The 21796-nt window shown below is 39.6% G+C and overlaps 1 protein-coding gene across 1 annotated transcript in view; it reads right to left on the bottom strand.

The window, feature by feature from the left end:
- The window catches only part of Gab2 (GRB2 associated binding protein 2), a 163715-nt gene that overhangs the window by 12955 nt on the left and 128964 nt on the right, over nucleotides 1–21796 (bottom strand). Inside the window, exon 3 of the mRNA XM_051192265.1 lies at nucleotides 15898–16141. Coding sequence (XP_051048222.1) covers nucleotides 15898–16141 — 244 coding nt within the window. The remainder of the gene's footprint in view (nucleotides 1–15897; nucleotides 16142–21796) is intronic.

The raw sequence follows: 21796 nt of genomic DNA, 5'->3' as shown, positions 1-21796 counted from the left end.
GAGTTAAAATGGAAGCTATTATAATCAATACCATACACGCAGAGAGGTTCATTCTTGCCAAGGGGGGAAAAAAAAAACCAGGACCAGATGGATTCACTCTCGAATTTTGTGAATTCAAGAATTATGCTGATTCTTCTCCAGTTATGCCAAGGATCATAAAGTAAGGGAACTAATGTGCATGGCAACCAGGATTTACTAGACTCTGTATATATGAAGTAGAGTTTATTTGGGGAAAAAGAATTTACACAGAAAACAAGCAGCACTCCAGCTCCAGACCATGCCACCCTGATGCTCTCCATGACCAAAGGGGTCAGTGCTACAGGTGTGGAGGCAGATCTATCACTACAGGGAACCTTCTACATTTATTCTATGAGCCCAGAATTGTTGTTACCAAAAACCAAACATTACCAGGAAGGAAAAAGAAATAAACTGTGGATTAATGTCTTTGATGAACTTAAATGTAAAACGTCTCCACAGAATAATATTCAATATCACACACACACAAAAATCACCCCCCCACCAGTGCTATACCTTAGCAGATAAAGGTACTTTCTGCCAATCCTGGCAAGTTTAATAGAAAAGAGAAAATCACTCTTGCAAATTGTCTTCTCACATCCACACACATGCTATGGAATAACTGCCAAAACATATACATTCACATACCAAGTAAGTAAATGAATGGGTGTAATAATTTTTTTAAAAAAGAGGTCATTAACCAAGATCAAAATTATCTTATCCCAAGGACACAGATGCAAGGACGATTTACAAATCAATAAACATAACATACAATGTCAGCATAATGGAAGGTAAAAACCATGTTATTGCAATAGATTCATAAAAAATATTAGATAAAATTCAGAAACATGATAAAAGGCTTTAAAAATTAATAACAAAGCTTTTATGATAGCATAGTAAAAGCTACTTATGACAGACTCTCAACCAACATTATGTTGACTTGGAGAAAGCTGAAACAATTTTTCTAAGTTCAAGATTATGACTAGAGTGTCCACTCTATTAGGATAGCTTTGAGGGAATATAAGTATGTGTATGAGTGTGTTTCCATATGAATTTTAGAATTGTTTCCCTAGTTCTCTGAAGAATATCATTTCAGTTTTGATGGGAATTGTATTAAATTTGTAGATATAGCCATTCTATTTCATTTATTCTGCTAAACCATGAGTATGAAATGTCTTCCCATTTTCAGGTGTTGTCTTCCAATTTCATTCTTTATGAAGTTTTTATTGTGGAAGACTTTGGTTTCCTCTGTTACATTTATTTATTTTTGTTATATCTTATTCAGAAAGAAAGCATGTTTTAGTGAGCTAAGTTTCAGTTCTACATTCTATTCTAGAAAATGTTTCTTTTTTTAAGATTCCTGGATTCTGAAGTTGGTTTAGATCTTCACACCTGGAGTGATGTCTTATTTGAGAGTTTGAATTACTATTCATGTAAGTTGACTTTTCTATGGCTTCTCTGTGAAGAGTATCCAGCCCAGAATAATGTCTAGAAAATCAACGAGGCTTTCACATAAATCTGTGGACTGAAAGATGCTTTTTGCTGTTGTACTTTGTATTAAAGCACTGTTCAAACTGGTAAGGCAACAGTGAAGGTTTTGCAATGATGTATCATTCCTGGTTACTGGTACCTATCAGGGTACTATTCAAATATGAGTTCTTTTTGGTGGTGCATCACCATCCATCCTGAAAGAGCTCAGACATGGCATCCCAATCTGTCCATACCTTACCATGATCATCTGCATAAATAAGGCTGCCATTGTGTGGGTTTCTGAGGAAACAAGCAAGGTTCTGTCTCTGGAGAAATGTTGAGCAGCTGAGACATATCAGAGAAGACAGAGCAGTTATAAAATCCTGTGCCTCTGGAACATGCAGGACACAGCCCAGCCTCTCCTGGGCTTCACTCCCCATCCTACCTTTCATTCAAGACTCCCCTCCTCTGTTAGTGACTGATTGTTACTCTAAGCAGGTATGACAAAGATGCTTAGAGCTGTCCTTGAACTAAAAAGCAAATGATCCTTCTGCAGGGTGGGAAGATGAGACAAGGCAGGTATCTTCATTTCACATTCATGTTTGTTTGCCCTTAGGAGTAGCTCTACTGGTTGGTCAAGGCAATCATGCATTGTTACATTTATTCCTCAGTTTGTTTCTTTGGTGAGTTGTGAATGGGATCACCCCCCCCCCCACCTTGATAACATTCTTAAAAGTTCATTTTGGTATATAGTAAAGGCACTGAACTTTGATTTTTGTATCCTGCTCCTTTGCTGAAAGCATTTGCCAGGTCTAATTAGCTGGTGGAATCATTAGGGTCCTTTGGGGTATAGGATCTTGCCATCTGCAAATAGAAATAATTTTATCTCTTCCTTTCCTGTTCATATCCCTTTTACTTCTTTCTCTGGCCTTACTGATCTAGGTAAGACTTCAAGAATGATATTAAGAGCTGAGACAGTGAACACACTTGTATTATTCCTGATTTTAAAAGGACACTTGATTTTTTTCTTTAGTATAATGCTAGCTGCAGGCTTGCTATATATAACTTTTGTTATGTTAGCATGTTCATATCATTCTTAGTGTCTTCAGGCTTCATCATCAAGTGATGAGCTTTGTCTAAGTCCTTTCCTGAATCTATTGAGATTATCATGTGGTTTTTTATGTGCTATATGAAATTTATTGATTTGGATATGTTGAGCTATCTTTGCATCTCTGAAATGAAATGGTCATGATTATTTTAATGTCTTCCTGAATTTGATTTGCAAGTATTTTATTGATAATGTTTTCATCTATGTTCATTAGAAACCAATCCATAGGTTTTTGTTATGTTCTTTTTTTTGGCTTTCCTATCAGCTTGTTACAGATCAGTTTAAAATGTCTATATCCTCTTCATTTTATTTTGGTTTAATATGTCTAAACATTTATCTATTTCTTGCAGATTTCCCCATTTTAGAATATAGATTTTGTTTGATTTGTTTTTCAGAGATCAATGTCTCATATATACCAGACAGACTTTGCCATGTAGCCAAAACTGGCCTTAAACTCTAGCCCTCCTGCTTCTATCTCTGAACTGCTGGGATTACAAAGATGAGCCACCAAGCCCAGCTGAATGTATAGATTTTCTTTTATTTTACTTTTTTAGTTTCTGTTTTTTTTTATTTTAAGACAGGCTCTCATTGTGTAGCCTGGACTGGCATGGAACTCACTATGTAGACTAGACTGGTCTCAAATTCATAGAAATCTGCCTGCCCTTGCCTCCTAGAACATAGATTTTCAAACTGTTCCTGATGAGGGCTCTGGATTTCATTAGCACCTTGTTTAAATGTCTCCTATCTTACCTCTAATTGTATTAAATTGGGGCTTCTCTATTTCTTTTGGTTGATAATGTTAAAGGTTTGTTAATAATGTGTTTTGTTTTGTTTTCCAAGAAGAACCAATTTTTGTTTCATTAATTCCTTTGGGTAATTACTGCCCTGATCTTTATTATCTTTTCATATCTACTGCTTTTGAGTTTGGATTGTTCATATTTTTATAGGACCACAAGGTGCAACACTACATTGTTTATTTGAGACCTTTAAAAATTTTTAATGTAACACAGCTATAAGTTTTCCTCTTAGAAGTGCTGTTTCTGTGTTCTTAAGGCTCTGGCAAGGTATGTTTTCATTTTCATTTGATTCTAGGAACCTTTAAATATCCTCTCTGATTTTTTTCAACAACTCACTGGTCATTCACAAATATACTGTTGAATATTTATGTTTTTAATTTTTGTAATTCCTCTTGTTGTTAATATCTAGTTTTATATGTGTCAATGCAGGCACATGCATGTTTTGGGGAGGAGTATGTGTGTGTACATATGTGTGTGTAGGAAAACTTCAGATGTCTTCTTCCACTTCATTTGGTATAGGGCTTCTTACTGGGATTCATATTACTGTGTCCAGTTTTATATGGGTTCTAGAGATCCAAACTCAAGTTCTCATGTTGGTACATGTGACGATATCTTGCTTATACTGTAACAAATAAAGCTTGCCTGAAGATCAGAGGGCAGAGCTAGCCACTAACTAACCATAGAGGTCTGGAGGTCTGTACAGACAGACAGGAAGTCATATGGCTGGGTCGAGAGAGGAAGTGATAAGGTAGGAGGAGAAAGGAGTTTAGTCTCTTTTTAGTGGGAAGTTGAGTAGGTAAGGTGGCCATGGTTTGCTCCTTCCTCTCTCTATCTCTCAGCATTTCCCCCTATTATCTGACTCCGGCCTTTTATTATTAAGACCTATTAGAACTCATGTTACAAGTGCATCAAGAACTATCTCCCCAGCCCTGGATGTTCTTTAATCCAGTCAGCTAGTGTGTGTCTTTTATTGTAGAATTAAGGCCATTTACATTATTATTAAGGCAGGTCCTACCATTTTGTTCTTTGTTTTCCTGACTGGTTGGCTGGATTATTGTTTGTTCTCTTCTGTCTCCCATTTGTGTCAGGGTTTGACGGGTTTACTGAGTAAGACATAGTTCTTTCATATGGTTTCACTGTCTTTTTTTTTTTTTTTTCCCTTTGTGTTGAAGACCCTTTCAGTTATCTTCTGCAGTACTGGCTCAGTGGCCATGAATTGCTTTAGTTTGTGGTTGTCTGTAAATGCCTTGGTATCTCTGTGTATTTTAAAGTTAAATTGTGCTGGATACAGCAATTTTGGTTGGTTTATGTACTTTCAAGTCTTGACATACATCATTCCATGCTTTCCTGGATGTTAAGGTTTCTATTGAAAAGTCTAATGTTTAGTTTCCAGTGAGATCCAACTATCGTGCAGAAACTTCCCAAGTTTCAGCACAGCCTTTGTCCTCTTCTGCCAGCCATTGGCCAGAGGTGAGTCTGGGCCCAATTGGGGCTGCCTCTCCCCTACAACCTCCCCGCCCCAACTCTCTAGGTTGGCTCCTGACCCTGCTGCTTTTGTGTCCTGTCCCCATTGAGAGCACCCTTGGAGCTCTGATACAACCCCACCCATCCCCACCGTGAGTGTGCCCCCCCCCCACCCTGTGCCCTATCCTGCCTACACCATTCTGGTTGAGCACTGGGACACAGGGTGGAGCCAACAGTCCACCCTACTTCGGATCAGAGCAACTCTGAACAAAGGAGACCTGCCTATCCACATGGGACCACTGGTAATTTCTACCTGCTTGGTCTCTGACCCCACCTCCAGTCCTCTGCTGGAGTTCCGGGCCCCTCCCAGAGATCCGCCTATCTCTGTGGGTCCACTCTGAGTCCCCCCCTCAAGATCCTTGACCCCTAAAGCAGGGCCTCTGCTAAAGAAAGAGGCCTCAGCTGGAGAGTGCCAGTTTCCAATGAGATCCGACTATCGGTGCAGAAACTTTCCAAGTATCAGCTCAGCCTCTGTCCTCTTCCGCCAGCCATTGGCTAGAGGCATCTTCTACTGGATCCTCATCCCTGACCCCATCCCTGGGTCCCTGTCTGTGGAGAGACCTCCTATAGAGCTTGGACCACCCAGAGCTACAGATACTGAATCTCTGACCCACATAAGCCCACCAGGGAAGTACCATAGAGAGAGGGGGAGACCCCACCAACACCTACTGGAAGAAGCTATGGGAAGACAGCAATACAAGAAAACACCTAACAACAGAAAGACAAGCATGACACCACCAGAATCTAGGGAATCTACACCAACTAGAACGGAATGCAACAACAAAGCAGAGGAAGCAGAAGGGAACAACTTAAAAATTACCATCATAAAAATAATAGAGGCCCTCAAAGAAGATGTGAGAAAATCCCTTAAAGAAATGGAGGAAAAAACAAACAAAAAAGTGGAAGAAATGAACAAATTCCTTAAGGAAAGTAAAGAAAGTACAGAAAGCCAAGAAAAAACAATTAAGCAGGTGAAGGAAATGGTTCAAGACTTGAAAACTGAAATAGAGAAAATAAAGGCGACACAAACCAAAGGAATACTGGAAATAGAAAAACTGGGCAAAAAATCAGGAACTACAGATGCAAGCATAACCAACAGAATTCAAGAGATCGAAGAGAGAATCTCAAGCGCAGAAGATAAACTAGAAGAAATAGATTCATTGACCAAAGAAAACCATAAATCCAACAAATCCTTAACACAAAACATCCAGGAAATGTGGGACACCGTGAACAGGCCAAACCTAAGAATAATAGGCATAGAGGAAGGTAAGGAAGCCCAGCTCAAAGGTGCCGAAAACATATTCAACAAAATCATCGAGGAAAACTTTCCCAATCTGAAGAAAGACATGCCCATGAAAGTACAAGAAGTATACCAAACCCCAAATAGGCTGGACCAAAGAAAAAAGACCCCTAGACATATAATAATACAGAATAAAGAAAGAATATTAAGAGCAGTGAAGGAAAAAGGACAGATAACATATAAAGGTAGACATATCAAAATTACACCTGATTTCTCCATGGAAACCCTCAAGTCGAGAAGGTTCTGGATAGATGTTCTACAAGTATTAAGAGGACACGGATGCCAGCCTCGGCTACTATATCCAGCAAAACTCTCAATCACTATAGATGGAGAAAACAAGATATTTAATGACAAAACCAGATTTTCCCAATACGTATCTACAAAGCAAGCCCTACAGAAAGTATTGGAAGGAAAACTCCAACCCAAGGGAGATAACTGCCCACAAAAATGTAGGCAACAGATAATTCAACTACACCAGAAACCAAGGGTAAAGCAGAAAAAATATATTCACAATACCACTGCCAATAACAAACCTAAAACAAACAAGCATCAACAATCAATGGTCCTTACTCATGCTCAACATTAATGGTCTTAACTCACCTATAAAAAGACACAGGCTAACAGAATGGATACGAAGACAGAATCCATCCTTCTGCTGCATACAAGAAACACATCTAGGCTTAAAAGATAGACATTACCTCAGGGTAAAGGGTTGGGAAAAGATTTTCCAATCAAATGGAACCAAGAAGCAAGCAGGCATGGCTATCCTAATATCCAACAAGTTAGACTTCAAACCAAAATTAATCAAAAGAGATGAAGACGTTCATTTCTTATTCATCGCAGGAGAAATCCATCAACACAAAGTCTCAGTTCTGAACATCTATGCCCCTAATACAAAGGCACACACATTCGTAAAAGAAACGCTACTATAACTCAAAGCTCATATAAAACCTCACACACTTATAGTGGGAGACTTCAGTACACCACTCTTAACACTACACAGGACCACCAATCAGAAACTCAACAAAGAAACAAAAGAACTAACAGAAGTTATGTCTCAACTGGGGTTAACAGACATCTATAGAACATTCCATCCAAACACAAAAGGATATACCTTCTTCTCTGCTCCACATGGAACTATCTCTAAAATCGACCACATACTAGGTGGTATAACAAACCTCAACAGATACAAGAGAATAGGAATAGTCCCCTGTACCTTATCAGACCACCATGCTTTAAAATTGGAATTCAACAACAACACAACTAGCAGAAAACGTGTAAACTCATGGAAACTGAACAATGTGCAATTGCACCACACCTGGATCAAAGAAGAAATAAAGAAAGAAATGAAGGACTTTCTAATATTCAACGAGAATGAGGACACAACATACCCGAAATTATGGGACACCTTGAAAGCAGTGCTACGAGGGAAGTTCATTGCACTAAATGCCCATATGAAGAAAACAGAGGATATTCACATAAGAGAATTAACAGTGCAACTGAAAACCTTAGAACAAAGAGAAGTGAACTCACCCCGTAGGAGTAGATGCCAGGAAATAATCAACTTGAGGGCTGAAATCAACAAAATAGAAACCAGGAAAACAATACAAAAAAAAAAAAAAATCAATGCAATGAAGAGTTGGTTTTTTGAGAAAATCAACAAGATAGACAAACCTTTATCCAAATTGATGAAAAAGCAGAGAGAGAACATGCAAATTAACAAAATCAGAAACGAAAAGGGGAACATAACAATGGACACAGAGGAATTCCAGACAATTTTCAGGTCATACTTTGAAAATCTGTATTCCACAAAAATTGAAAATTCAATGGAAATGGACAAATTTCTGGATAATTATCACTTACCAAAATTAAATCAAGAACAGACAAACAACTTAAATAGACCTATAACCCACAATGAAATAGAAGCAGTCATCAAAAGCCTTCCAACCAAAAAAAAGTCCAGGGCCAGATGGATTCAGTGCAGAATTCTACCAGACATTCAAGGAAGAACTAATACCACTACTCCTCAAACTGTTCCACAAAATAGAAACAGAAGGTTCATTGCCAAACTCTTTTTATGAGGCCACAATAACCTTGGTACCCAAGCCTCACAAAGACACAACTAAGAAAGAAAACTACAGACCAATATCCCTGATGAACATCGATGCAAAAATACTCAATAAAATACTGGCAAACCGAATTCAAGAATACATCAGAGAAATCATCCACCATGACCAAGTAGGCTTCATCCCTGGATTGCAGGGATGTCTTAACATACGAAAATTTATCAACATGATCCACCATATAAACAAACTGAAAAAGAAAAACCATATGATTATCTCCCTAGATGATGAAAAAGCCTTCGACAAAATTCAACACCCTTTCATGATAAAGGTCTTGGAGAGATCAGGGATAACAGGAACATACCTAAACATAATAAGAGCAATATACAGCAAACCAACTGCCAACATCAAACTGAATGGAGAGAAACTTAAGCCAATTCCTCTAAAATCAGGAACAAGACAAGGCTGTCCTCTCTCTCCATATCTCTTCAATATCATACTGGAAGTTCTAGCTAAAGCTATAAGACAACAAAAGGAGATCAAGGGGATCCAAATTCAAAGGAAGAAGTCAAACTGTCTCTATTTGTACATGATATGATAGTTTACATAAGCGACCCAATAAACTCTACCAGGGAACTCCTACAGCTGATAAACACCTTCAGCAAACTAGCAGGATACAAGATAAACTCAAAAAAATCAGTAGCCCTACTTTTTTCAGATGACACAGAGACAGAGAAAGAAATCAGAGAAACATCACCCTTTACAATAGCCACAAGCAACATAAAGTATCTTGGTGTAATGCTTACCAAACAAGCAAAAGACCTATATAATAAGAACTTTGTGGCTCTAAAGAAAGAAATTAAAGAAGATACCAGAAAATGGAAAGATCTCCCATGCTCTTGGATAGGTAGGATAAACATAGTAAAAATGGCAATCTTGCCAAAAACAATCTACAGATTCAATGCAATCCCCATTAAAATCCCACCACAATTCTTCACTGACCTTGAAAGGATAATAATCAACTTTATATGGAAAAACAAAAGACCTAGGATAGCCAAAACAACCCTATACAATAAAAGAACTTCAGGAGGCATCACCATTCCTGACTTTAAGCTCTACTACAGAGCTATAGTTCTGAAAACAGCTTGCCATTGGCACAAAAATAGACAGGTAGACCAATGGAATCGAATTAAAAATCCTGATATTAACCCACACAACTATGAACACCTGATTTTCGACAAAACAGCTAAAATTATACAATGGGGCGAGGACAGCATCTTCAATAAATGGTGCTTGCACAATTAGATGAGGGTGTGTAGAATGCTGCAGATAGACCCATGTCTGTCGCCATGCACAAAACTCAAGTCCAAATGGATCAAAGACCTCAACATCAATCCAGCCACATTGAACCTCTTAGAAGAGAAAGTAGGAAGTACCCTTGAACAAACTGGTATAGGAGACTGCTTCCTGAACATAACTCCAGGGGCACAGACACTGAGAGCAACAATTAATAAATGGGACCTCTTCAAACTTAGAAGCTTCTGTAGGGCAATGGACACAGTGGACAAGACCAAATGGCAGCCCACAGACTGGGAAAAGATTTTCACCAATCCTATATCTGACAAAGGGCTGATCTCCAAAATATACAAAGAACTCAAGAAACTAGTCAACAAAACACCAAATAGCCCTATTAAAAAATGGGTACAGTACTGAAGAAAGAATTCTCAATAGAGGAAATCAAAAAGGCTGAAAGACACTTAAGAAAGTGCTCCACATCCTTAGCTATCAGGGAAATTCAAATCAAAACAACTTTGAGATACCATCTTACTTCTGCTAGAATGGCTAAAATTAGAAACACCAATGATGTCTTATGCTGGAGAGGATGTGGAGAAAGGGGAAAACTCCTCCACTGCTGGTGGGAATGCATACTCATAGCCATTTTGGAGATCAGTATGGCAGTTCCTCAGGAAAATGGGAATTAGTTTACCATAGGACCCGGCAATCCCCCTCTTAGGCATATACCCAAAGGATTCACATCCATGCAACAAAGACATTTGTTCAACTATGTTCATAGCAGCACTATTTGTAATAGCAAGAACCTGGAAGCAACCTAGATGCCCCTCAATTGAAGAATGGATAATGAAGATGTGGCACAATGGAATACTACTCTGCAGAAAAAAAATAATGGTATCTTGAAATTCACAGGAAAGTGGATGGCACTTGAAGAAACCATCCTGAATGAGGTAACCCAGTCACAAAAAAGGGAACATAGTATGTACTCACTCATATATGGATTTTAGACCTAGATCAAAGGATCACCAGCCTATAATTCACACCACCAGAGGAACTAGGATACAAGGTATATTATAAGAGAATCATATAAAGTCCCTCACAGAACTGGTAAGGGACAAGTCCCCCAGAGCTCAGGGGAAGTGGTGGGGCAGCGAATGGAAAGAGAAGTAGGAGAAAACGAGGGGGAGGAAAGGAAACATGTGCGACCAGGAAGATTGAGCCTGGTTAGGAATAGAAGACAGGAGAGAGAGAGAGAGAGAGAGAGAGAGAGAGAGAGAGAGAGAGAGAGACAGACAGACACAGACACAGACACAGAGAGACAGAGAGAGACACAGAGAGAGAACATAAAAGAGGGAGCCAATATTGGTTTGAAGATAAAATTGAACACAAAGAAAGGTCTAGAGAACTACAAGACTGCCGCCAACTAACAATTTGAGCATTCATGGAAAGGCTACCATAAATGCTATTCCCAGATAGTGAGATCAACAACTAACTTATCCATGGAGCCCTCATCTAATACCTGTTGGAAACAGAAGCAAACACCCATACCTAAACACTGAGTCGAACTAGAGTCCAGACAAGACCAGGTTGCAGAAACACATAGAGACAGCTGTCCTGAACAAGGAGGAGCTAACAGGCCCCAGACTGATAGCTGGGAATCCAGCATGCGACTGACTCAGGCTCCCCTGAATATGGGTCTCAGCCAGAAGGAGTGAGCAGTCTAAGGGACCTCAGACAGTTGAGCCAGGTTGTATCCCTGGTGCACAAAAGGACCTTGCTAACACATCCCCCATGGTGGGATAACTGCCTTAACCTAGAGATAGGAGAGAAGCCCTAGTCCCTACTTCACATGACCTGTCAGATCTACATGACCTCAACTGGATGGCATTTCCCTACATATGGAATTGGGGTGGGGGGATGGGAGGGGAGGGTGGTTAGGGTTCATGTGAGAGGGCAGAGAGGGTAAAAGGGAGGGAAGGAGAGAGGGAGGGAGAGGGAACTGGGATCGACATGTAAAATAATAAATTAAATAAAAAAATGCTTTGACTCCAAAATTTACGTTCAAGGACAAGTTACTGGGGAAAAGGATTTCTATTTTTATTTCCACATAAAATGAAAAGCTGTGGATTCCTTCCAGACTAATGTGGTTTGATCAAGCCAGACCGCCTGAAACAGAGTACCAGGTGATCCTACATTCAAAACAGCTGGACAAAGCAGCCTTACAGACTACAGCCAGGATTTCTGCATCTTCTTAGAATCCCCCATGACAGCCCCTTACCAGCAGGAAGTAGCTTGGAAAGAACGATGCACAAATGCCCAAATATTGTCTATAAATGCTTGTTTTCATTTAAATAGACTTGGTTATATAAAAATAAATAAATAAAAAAAGAAAAGTCTAATGTTGTTCTCATTTGTTTGCTTTTTGATCTGGTGGGTTTTTTTCATACAGCTTTTAATAGTGATTTCTTGTTTGGTATAGTTTGCATTGTGCCATGATGCACTGGGAGCATTTCTTCTCTGCACAGGTGTATTTTGGGCTTTAAATATTTCTCATGTTTAGATGTCCATTTCTTTCAAAAAATTTGCAATTTTTTTCACCTATAATTTCATTGAACAGGCTTTCTGTACCTTAGGTTTTCTTCAGCTCCACTATAAAGTCTCATATGTGACCTCTTGTTCACATCTCAGAGTTCATGGACATTGCTCATTCATGTATTTATTTATTCTATATTAATTCTGAGTGTTCTATTTCTTTGATCATGTCCTCCATCTTCTACTTCTCTGTTCTGCTTGGTTAAGTCTCTTGGTGATGCTTGCTACTGATTGTCTATATACACACATTCACTTCTCCTGTCTGCATTTCCTGCTAATTCCTGCCTCAGCCTCCTAATGCTAGAGTTACAGGCATGTGGCACCATACTCAACACAACCCATTTTTCCTCGATGAGCAAAAGATCTGAATAGATATGCTTCATTTATAAAAATAAATAAATAAGTAAATAAATAAAGATTTTAAAGAAAGGCCAGAAGTACACAAACAGATGTATAATCATTTAGGAAATGCAAATTAATGCCTCAATGACACCAGGCATTGCAGTATATGTCTATGATTCAAGGATTTAGGAAGCTGGGGCATGAAGATTAAAAGTTCCAGGCTAGCTTCAGCTACATAAGAAAACCCCATCTCAAGAAAAAAAAATCAGTTCTGCTTGATTTTTAACTATTTAGAATGTTGGTCAGGATGTAAACAGTCTTTCATCCTGCCATAGTTCTGGTACATACTAGTGTGGTATGACATATTAGCTCCAGAAGGAAGGGATGATGTTTGCAGTTTAAAGAGTGCTTTTATATTACTTGGCTCACATAATCACCAAAAATTCTTAATTCTTAAAGTTACTTTTGAGTCAAGATTATGAAAAGAGAAAAATAAATACATTTTTAAGGTTAGTAATGCCAGCTTTGTATCTATGCCCTTTTAAAAAAAATTGTAAGGTGCCCTGACAAAGCTATGATAATTTTGGCATCTCCTGGAAATAACAATATGCATTATTTATCACTCTTTACTGTGTAATAGCTTATATTCTTACATCAACTATTAGGTAATATATATTTCTATATATTTCTGCTAAAATAGCAAGTTTTCAAAATCTTAATCTTTCTCTGAACTAAAATAAGTAGCCATCAAGAACAGCATCTATTTGCTAAGGTAATAGTTTGTAACTTGGTGTATTAAGACTGAACTCTCTTGTCTTTGTAAACAAATTAGTTTCCTTGGATTTAGTTTTGCCCACTAGTCTAACTGGTATCTACTTCTGTTTCAAAGATGCTGTTAAGCCTGTGAGAGGCAGGTCCTATACCCCAAGAAGCCATACTTCTGTTGAAAGTGAAGGGGTAAATTTCAAGTGATAATTTTGCATATCACTGGCCCAGCAGCGGTATGAGAGAGAGAAATGGTGGGTAAAATGTGATCAACATGCTGGTGAGATCCCAAGAGCTTTCCCAAGCATCCTTGTCTCCTTCACCCAGTTGTTTTAACTAGGCAAAGGCATACATAATCTTGGATTTCATTTAACATCACAAGTGCTAAAATTGTAGCTAGAAGGGTTCCATATAGATAGATCGATAGATAGATAGATAGATAGATAGATAGATAGATATAGAGATAGATAGATAGATCTTCCCACTTTCTTTTTCTTCCTTCCTTTCTCCCCACTCTCAGCAAGATCCCACATATCCTGGGCTGGCCTTGAACTCACTATGTAGCCAAAGGTTAGCTTGAAATTCTGATCCTCCAGCCTCTACCTGCTGAATTCAAAGTACAGGCATTCCATCAGCTGAGCTATATCTCCATCTCCAAAGATCATCTTGTGTTTTTTACAGATCATGACACAAAGTTTTCTTTCCTAGGAGAGGCTCATTTGGGATTGGTACCAGAAGATGGTCCAAGTGACTACTTCTTCTTTTAGTTATTTTTCCAGACAGCTTTGGAGTCTGTCCTAGAACTCACTCTGTAGACCTGTAGATAAGGCTGGTCTCAAACTCAAAGAGATCCTCTTGCCTCTGCCTCCTGAGTGCTGGGATTAAAGGCTTGTGCCACTACTGCCTGGCCAAAGTGACTTCTTAAGATTGCCAGTGATGGACAATTATAAAATGCTAAATGGAATTTAATTTTTTTAAATAAGCATTTACTTACAGGTTTCCTTTAAATGAGAAATATACTCAAGCCACTTGTGGAGGTACATACCTTTAAACTCAGCATCCAGGAGGCAGAGGCAGGCAGATCCCTAAGTTCGTGGCCAGTCTGTTCTACAAAGCAAGTTCTAGGACAGCCAGGGCTATACAGAGAAATCCTGTCTCAAAACGAAACAAAACAAAACAAAAAATCCAAAACAAACAAAAACTTAAAAAAACTGAGAGAAATATACTTATTAAAAAAATCAAACTGGTCTCTCTATCATTAATATACTTAGAGTTTAGTAGAGCAGGGGAGAAAAAAGCAAAATCATAGTACGGTATGAGCCATAAAATTCTATGAACATGTGTAAAAGAAATGTGAATTATGTGGCTAGAAAAAATAAGAAAGCATTTCTAAAAGTCAAAGAGATATTAAGACCAAGGCATAAATGCAAAAAGGGTGTGGTAACCCCATTTGCTATTTAGCCCCTACAGCAGTCAGTAGTCAGGAATAGCAGGAGAGGCTCTCAGCAAACCTATCAGTTCCAGGCATCCATCCACAGAAACATCTTAAAATGTCATGGTAAAGAGTTACATGAAAGTAGGAAAAGCTATAGGGGTTCTGAGTACTTGTATTTCTTCTTGTTGATTCTCTCTCATCATTTGAGTAGAGATACAGAACAAGGGGGTTACTTTATTCAACTCTTTTTGCCTGGATGTTGAAGACTGAACAAGCCCCCCCTCACCCTGCTTCAGTATTACCTGCAATCCACCAGGCCAGTGCCTTCAATAGTGCATGGTTTAGCAGAAGTGGAAAGACACAGGCACAGGTAATGGACACATGCAGTGGAAGCTAAGTGGAAGCATAAGAGGGAGATGGGAAGCAACTGCTTTTGTGAGGAGAATGATTCTGTGGTATTAGACACCATTCCCAACAGAAATGAGAAACACAAGGCCAGGGCTGGAATATAGACAAGAGTCCCTGTTTAGGAATGAGGGAGAAGTTCTGTGAACTATAGAGGAGAATTCTGGGGTAGAAGACACCTGGAACATAACTTAATGGCTTCTAAAGAGAATGGTTTTGGCCAGAGATATAGTTCAGGGTAGAAAATTTGCTTAACATGTACAAGTCCCTGGTTTAATCTTCATCATTATAGAAATAAAAATTGAAAAACAAAACAAAAGCCATGTGGTGGTGGTATACTAGTTTTGAAACTTCATCCCCTGATGCTTCTTTTTCAATACAGGGTTTCTCTGTGTAACTCTGGCTGTCCTGGAACTCTCTACAGACCAGGCTTGTCTTGAACTCACAGAGATCCATCTGCCTCTGCCTCTGCCTCCTGAGTGCTGGGATTAAAGGCATGAGCCACCACCACCTGGCTCCCCTAATGCTTCTTATTCATAAATCAAACACACATTTTTTAAAAATATAGGACAGTAATTTCTCTGGGATTCAATGATGACTTTGTGGCAACACACATTAAACTACAAATTATGAAGCTTACACAAACAATAAAATGTTCTGTTATCTATGTGTTTCTTTGCCTAAAAAGGTAAAAATTTCTACTCCCTTTAAAACTGCAGTCCAGGGACTAAAAAGTAATAGAATCAGAGTGATCACATTCCCACATGGTGGCCATGGTTGTCTCCTACCTTGCATTTTCTGTCCTTCGGCTTATGCACTGGTGCAAGTAGAGATACTCCTGAGGTGCACTGGTGGACAAGGCAGGCTGGATGTGGCTTGACACAGGGGGCTCAAAGGTGAATAAAGTGGGCTGGCTAGAGTGTGAAGGGACTGAGGACTTCCTTTCTCGGAGCAGGTGCTGACTGGAGCTGCTGAACTCAGCTGGAGAAGAGCGGGGACCATGACCGGCTGAAGAAAGGTTTCTTAGGGAGTCTGTGAAAAGAAGAAAAAGCTCTGTGAGTGAAATAAGGAAGGGAACCAGGTGGTGGCGACACAGGCCTTTAATTCCAGAATTTGAGAGGCAGGTGGATCTCTATAGGCATGAGTTCCAGGACAGCAGAGCTACACAGAGAAACCCTGTCTCATCCCCCTCCACTCCCCCTCCCAAAATCCCCAAATGATAAAACAACAAAAAATGAACAAAGGAAATATGGAGGGGGTAAGGTCCTTATCCTAAAGACAATAGTCAGAGGAAGAAAGTATTCTGGTGAGAGAGAACAATGTGGCTGTTACATTCTCTTCCTTTATATGCCCACTCAGTCCATCTTCCCAGGGAGGTAGGTTAGACTGCATGGCTATCTTGTCTGAATGGGAGATGAGTTACACCTCTGAACTTCTTAGGAGTAGCCTGAAAGCCAGGCTGTCATGATCCAGACCTGGTCTACCCCAGAGGGGTTTACCTATCCACCTCCAGGAGAGTGATGCTGCCATAGAAAAAACTAGATTCTGGCTGAGTGGTGGTGGTGCACAGCTTTAATCCCAGCACTGGGAAGGAAGAGGCAGCCAAATCTCTGTGAGTTCAAGGGCATCCTGGTCTGTCACACAGAGAAACATTGTCTTGGGGGTGGGGGAAGGTGAGAGAGAAAAGACAAGACTAGATGTGGGTGGGTGAGTACTATGCTTCCTTCTTGTTGTTAGCTCCTGTAGGAAGCAGATGGAGTCTGAAGTGAATGTATATTGTTGACATGGTCATGACCATGTCAGGACCTCAGTGAGTTTGACTCACAAGAATGGCAAAGTCTTCTTCAGGTGAGGCTTGAGGTATGGATGGCAAGGCTTTCCTGTGGTCTAAGTAATAGTGTTTATGAATAACTGACCAGTATGTGCAAAACTGGCTAGTACATGTAAACAAACAAACAAACAAAAACAAAAGACAAAAAAAAAACCCCTCAAAAATAAACCAAAAACTAAAAACCTCAGCTTCCTGAATGACTGCAACCTAAGACTGCTTCTCTACAGAGACCTCCTTACCAGACTGGCTAACCTCTCCTGCGTTGTACACAATAATCAGGGTTCAGTTTCTGGTTTGCAGGTGTCCATCAGAACGAACACAGCCCATCATATCCAAGCTTTCTGTATGTCTGTATTTTGTTTCTGGTTGGCCTGGAACTCATTATGTGATAAGTAAGTCTCTAACTCATAGAGATCTGCCTGTCTCTGCCTCCTGAATGCTGGGATCAAAGTTGTGTGTCACTATGCTTGGCTGGCTATCCTTTCTTCATGCTCATGTAACTCCAGTCAAGGTTTCTAGGACCAAAACCTGTAGGGCATGACAGGTTCTTGCTGTATTACCCCCATGGAAGCTTCTGGCTTTGCTAAACGAGACATTGCTTACCTAAGACTCATTGAAGCCCAGAACTGTGCCTTTCTGCAATAATGGTAAAAGCACAAATGAATGCTAAGCTGTTCCTGTAGACTAGACCCCTGCTCATCCTGCTTTTCCTCGATTTCCAAAGGCAGCTTTGTTCTTTGTTTCCCACTTTTCTCTTTCCACTGGTCCTTCTTTGTTTCTTTTTATCTCAAACTTTCCTCTGTTACATTAGAAAGGAAGTGAGGTATTTAAGGACAGATAAAGGCTTAGAGTACTATACCCCAAGCTCAGAGCATTATTCATTTGGCTGTCTCTTTAAGCTTAGTCCACATTTCCTCAGTCTGACCTACTTCCTGCTTTCTCTCCACACATAAGCAAAGCAGATGGAAGCATCCTCAGTCTCTGAGCATAGCAGCCTGTGTGTGTGTGTGTGTGTGTGTGTGTGTGTGTGTGTGTGTGTGAGAGAGAGAGAGAGAGAGAGAGAGAGAGAGAGAGATTCTTTGTTTCCACTTATACTGCCCCTTCACCCTGACTTTCATCTCTACACTTCTGGCTAGCTTATATGAAGACTTCAAGATCATACTCAGATATTACATTCCCACAAAAACCTTCCTGAATGCTTTTCCCCCTTTCTTTCTGGGCGCTGACAGGTTTCATCTCATGTTTCCTTTAGATCCATGGTCACTGTGCTTTCCTGCTCTTGGTTTCTGAGAAGTATGTCAGTGAGGTTATTGCTTATACAGTCCCAGCATTTACCTAATAAAGTCCTACACAGAAGGTTCTCAGCCCATACTTATATAAGAAAAACATTTAGTATTTTAAAATTCCAAGAATGAAACATGTTCTTGAGAAATAAAAGTATAAAGATATAAATAAGTGCAGGTGATGTGCTAGGTAGGGAGAAATATTTTGGGTATGATGGCTTTCTGGAGTTACTCAGATCCTACCAGAAGAGACAAGGTTCTTTAGCTACTCTTTGTTTTCTGACCTATTTCAGGCTGTACCAGCCAAATGGCCCAAGGCAGGATCACCAGCTTATTAATGCTCTACAGTACTAATTATTCTCTAGTCACTCCTAATACTGGAAAGGGCATCTTCTGTCAGGGCAGAAGAGAGAAAGCCAATGAGTCTCTGGGGAAAAACTGCTCTACAATAGCTGTATTGATCTCCAAAATGAATTCCTATAACAGGTCTCGTAGTGACCTGGATGTTTGTTAACAGAATCAATGCATTTATTATTCCATTAGATTTGTAAAATGAACTCTCTAATGGTGGATGAGAGAAGGTTTATACTAGGGACAGAGTAGTCATGGCACCAGGAGAGGAACACAAGTTGTTTTGCCAGAGAAGACACAGGGAAGGTATAAAAAGAAACCCTTTGATAAGCTTCTGGCTTCCTCTTGCTCTGTCTACATCTTCATTCCTCAGAATCTAGTTCTCGACCTTCCTATAACTTCCCTCTGATGCTAAAGCCTTTCCCTGGAGGATATTGCCTATTACCAAGCTTTTAATACCACCCAAGTAATGACAACTCTCACCCTTCAATCTCTAGCTCAGCCCCTACCTGCTGAGCTCTTCATTTATATGTTCTATCAGCTGGTTAACATCAGCAACCTAAGCCAATGTCCTCCTTAGTCCTGTGCTTTCTGTCTCATGGGAACATATCAACATCTCTTCCCATCAGTTGTCCAAGTCAGAAACCTAGTTATCATCTGTGACTTTGTTCTGCTTCTCAACAATCATGTCAGCCTGTCACTGCCTCACTTAGCAAAGGCTTCCTGTTCTCCTTAAATTGACTTACAGAGCTCTATCTCTTTTGATAACTATCTTCTTGTTTACTTATTCAACTGTGTTTCTTACCAATGCTCCTTGCACTTTAGAGGATTTTCAGGAACATACCAGTCTTTTCCTCATCATTAGGTTCCTTATTAGACTGAAAACTCAGTGAAGTCAGAGATTCCAGCACTTCCATAATAGCTGTGGCCTTGTGTCATGCCTACCGAATCATACAACTTAATATTTATTGACCAAACAAATAAAACACATCAGATAATAAAGTGCTACTTCTTCAGTAACAGTTACTGATTTCTCATTACCTTCAGAATAAAGACACCTTGATTTGACACTGAAGGGCATTTTGTCGTAACCTGTATATTTTGTCTGGTTACTCAGTGCCTCCCTTACCTTCTGCAAGGAATTATTGTTCTGTGTGTGCAAATAAAAGAAATGATCATCTTTGCCCTTGAAGCCCTTTGCCTTAAGCGTAGACTGGAGTCAGTTCTGTGACTCAGTAGATTTATATTTATTTGCAGTTATCTTGCCTCTCGAAATCTGTTTCCTTATTTATAATTCAACAAGGGAACTGGAAGACACAGACAATCTTTACTGCCTTTATTTACTTATTCATTTAGGTATGTTTGTGTTGGGAGCTGGATATGTATACTACCGTGCACATGAAGAGGTTAAAAGTGCCTACATATAGAGGATCTCTACATTGTGAGATCCTATATGATAGTGATATAAAAGCAAAACACCAATAAAACATCTCTGCCTGAATTTATGTGATTATCTTCTGGTGCCTGGCATTTTGGGAGTTGGCTTTCCTTTTATCATGTGGATCTGGAGGTGGGGTGGGATGGGGTAGAGTGGTGAAATCAGTCTGTCAAACTTGGCTTCAAGTGACTTTACTTGCTGAACCTTCTTACAGGTTTGAGAGAGACAATCTGGACAAGTGGGGTATACATAAGCTTACATGTTGCAGGTATATGATACATGTTCCAATTGTCTTTGTCACCAGTACCTATAACTATTGTATCCCATTAGATCAGCCAGTGTTTCCATGTAAGGGTCTGGAAAAGTTCTGTCAAAGCTGGCTTACTCCAACCCTTGCTGAAATCAAATTTCTGTTGGCAACTTTAAAAGATCTCTTTCTGGCCTGATAGGGTAGTTCATACCTGTAACCGCACTTTGGAGTCCTAGACAGAACTACTGCAGTTCTGAGGCCAGCAAGCACTACAATGTGAGTTCTAGGCTTGCCTGTCTTACAAAGTGAGATCTTGCCTTAAAAACAAAACAAAACATCAAAGAGAGATCTCTACGTTGTGGTTGGGGAGATGGCTCAAGGATTAAGAATGCTTGTTATTCTAGTAGAGGACTAGGATTTGGTTCCCAGAACGACATAGCTGCTCACAATTATCTCTGCCTTCAGTTTCAGGGGATCTGTTATCTTTGTGCATCAGATACTCACAATGTGCACACACATATGTCCCCAACTATTATATTGTATATGTATTTGTCATTTATACTCATGGATAAGTGTAGTCCTCATCCTTCATCAAGGAAATTTCTCTTTGCAACAAGTGGAGACTATTATAGAAAACCACAGCCAGTAAAAATACAGAGTTGTGGAGCCTAGTCTCAAGGGCTGTAAGTACAATACAACTTCTGTACCTAAGGCTTAGGAATCATTGCAGAAGCAGGGAGGGGGAAATTTTAAGAGCCAAAGGAACAGAGAATTTGTTGTTAAATTATCTCCTAGGAATGTCAGAAGCTACATTTATTAAATTTCACCAACATGACTGCCTAAATAGGAGCTGAACAAGAAAAACAACAATAGGCATGCTAACATGGACAAAGGGTGGGCAGAGCCATGAAGGCTTCAAACCTGCACAAAGAACTACGGGCAACTAAGGAATCCTGAGAGCTGGAGAAATAGTCTTCCACAGGCAAAGGCACACCAATTGGTTATCCAATACCAAACAGAAGGTTGTATGTATGTATTTAGGAACCAATATAAATACATATACACATATATATGCAACAAAAATTAATGAAAAAAAGAGGTCATGGATTTGAAAGAGGGCAAGGATAGAGATATGAGAGGATTTGGAGGAAAGGAAGAGAAGGGGAAAATGATAGAACTATGTTATCTCAAAAAAAGAGTGATAACAGCAAAGTATGCATATGCATGCGTTTGCATACACACACAAAACAACAAAAGACTCCCCCCCCCCAAGCAAATGAACTCAAGCTTCACCCAAGGTCTTCTTGCTTATTTTAGGAATAATAGTAGTAATAATAACAATATAATTGGATTCAGCTTATCGGAATAAGTTCTTCTCATTCCGGACACAGAAGGCACTGTTGTGCCCTATAGCCCTTTGCTCACTGAGAACAGCCTGTGCACTATCGAGAGAGCACTGTAAGGCTGCCTTCACTCTCCCTGTCAGTTGCAGGAAGGGCATCAGCCTCCCTGTTGTTCTTCTCTGTTCATTGTA

The sequence above is a fragment of the Phodopus roborovskii genome, unplaced genomic scaffold (genome assembly GCF_943737965.1).
Source record: "Phodopus roborovskii unplaced genomic scaffold, PHOROB, whole genome shotgun sequence".
NCBI lineage: Eukaryota > Metazoa > Chordata > Mammalia > Rodentia > Cricetidae > Phodopus > Phodopus roborovskii.
The sequence above is the reverse complement of the archived record's forward strand: the minus strand, read 5'-3'. Positions and strand labels throughout refer to the sequence as shown.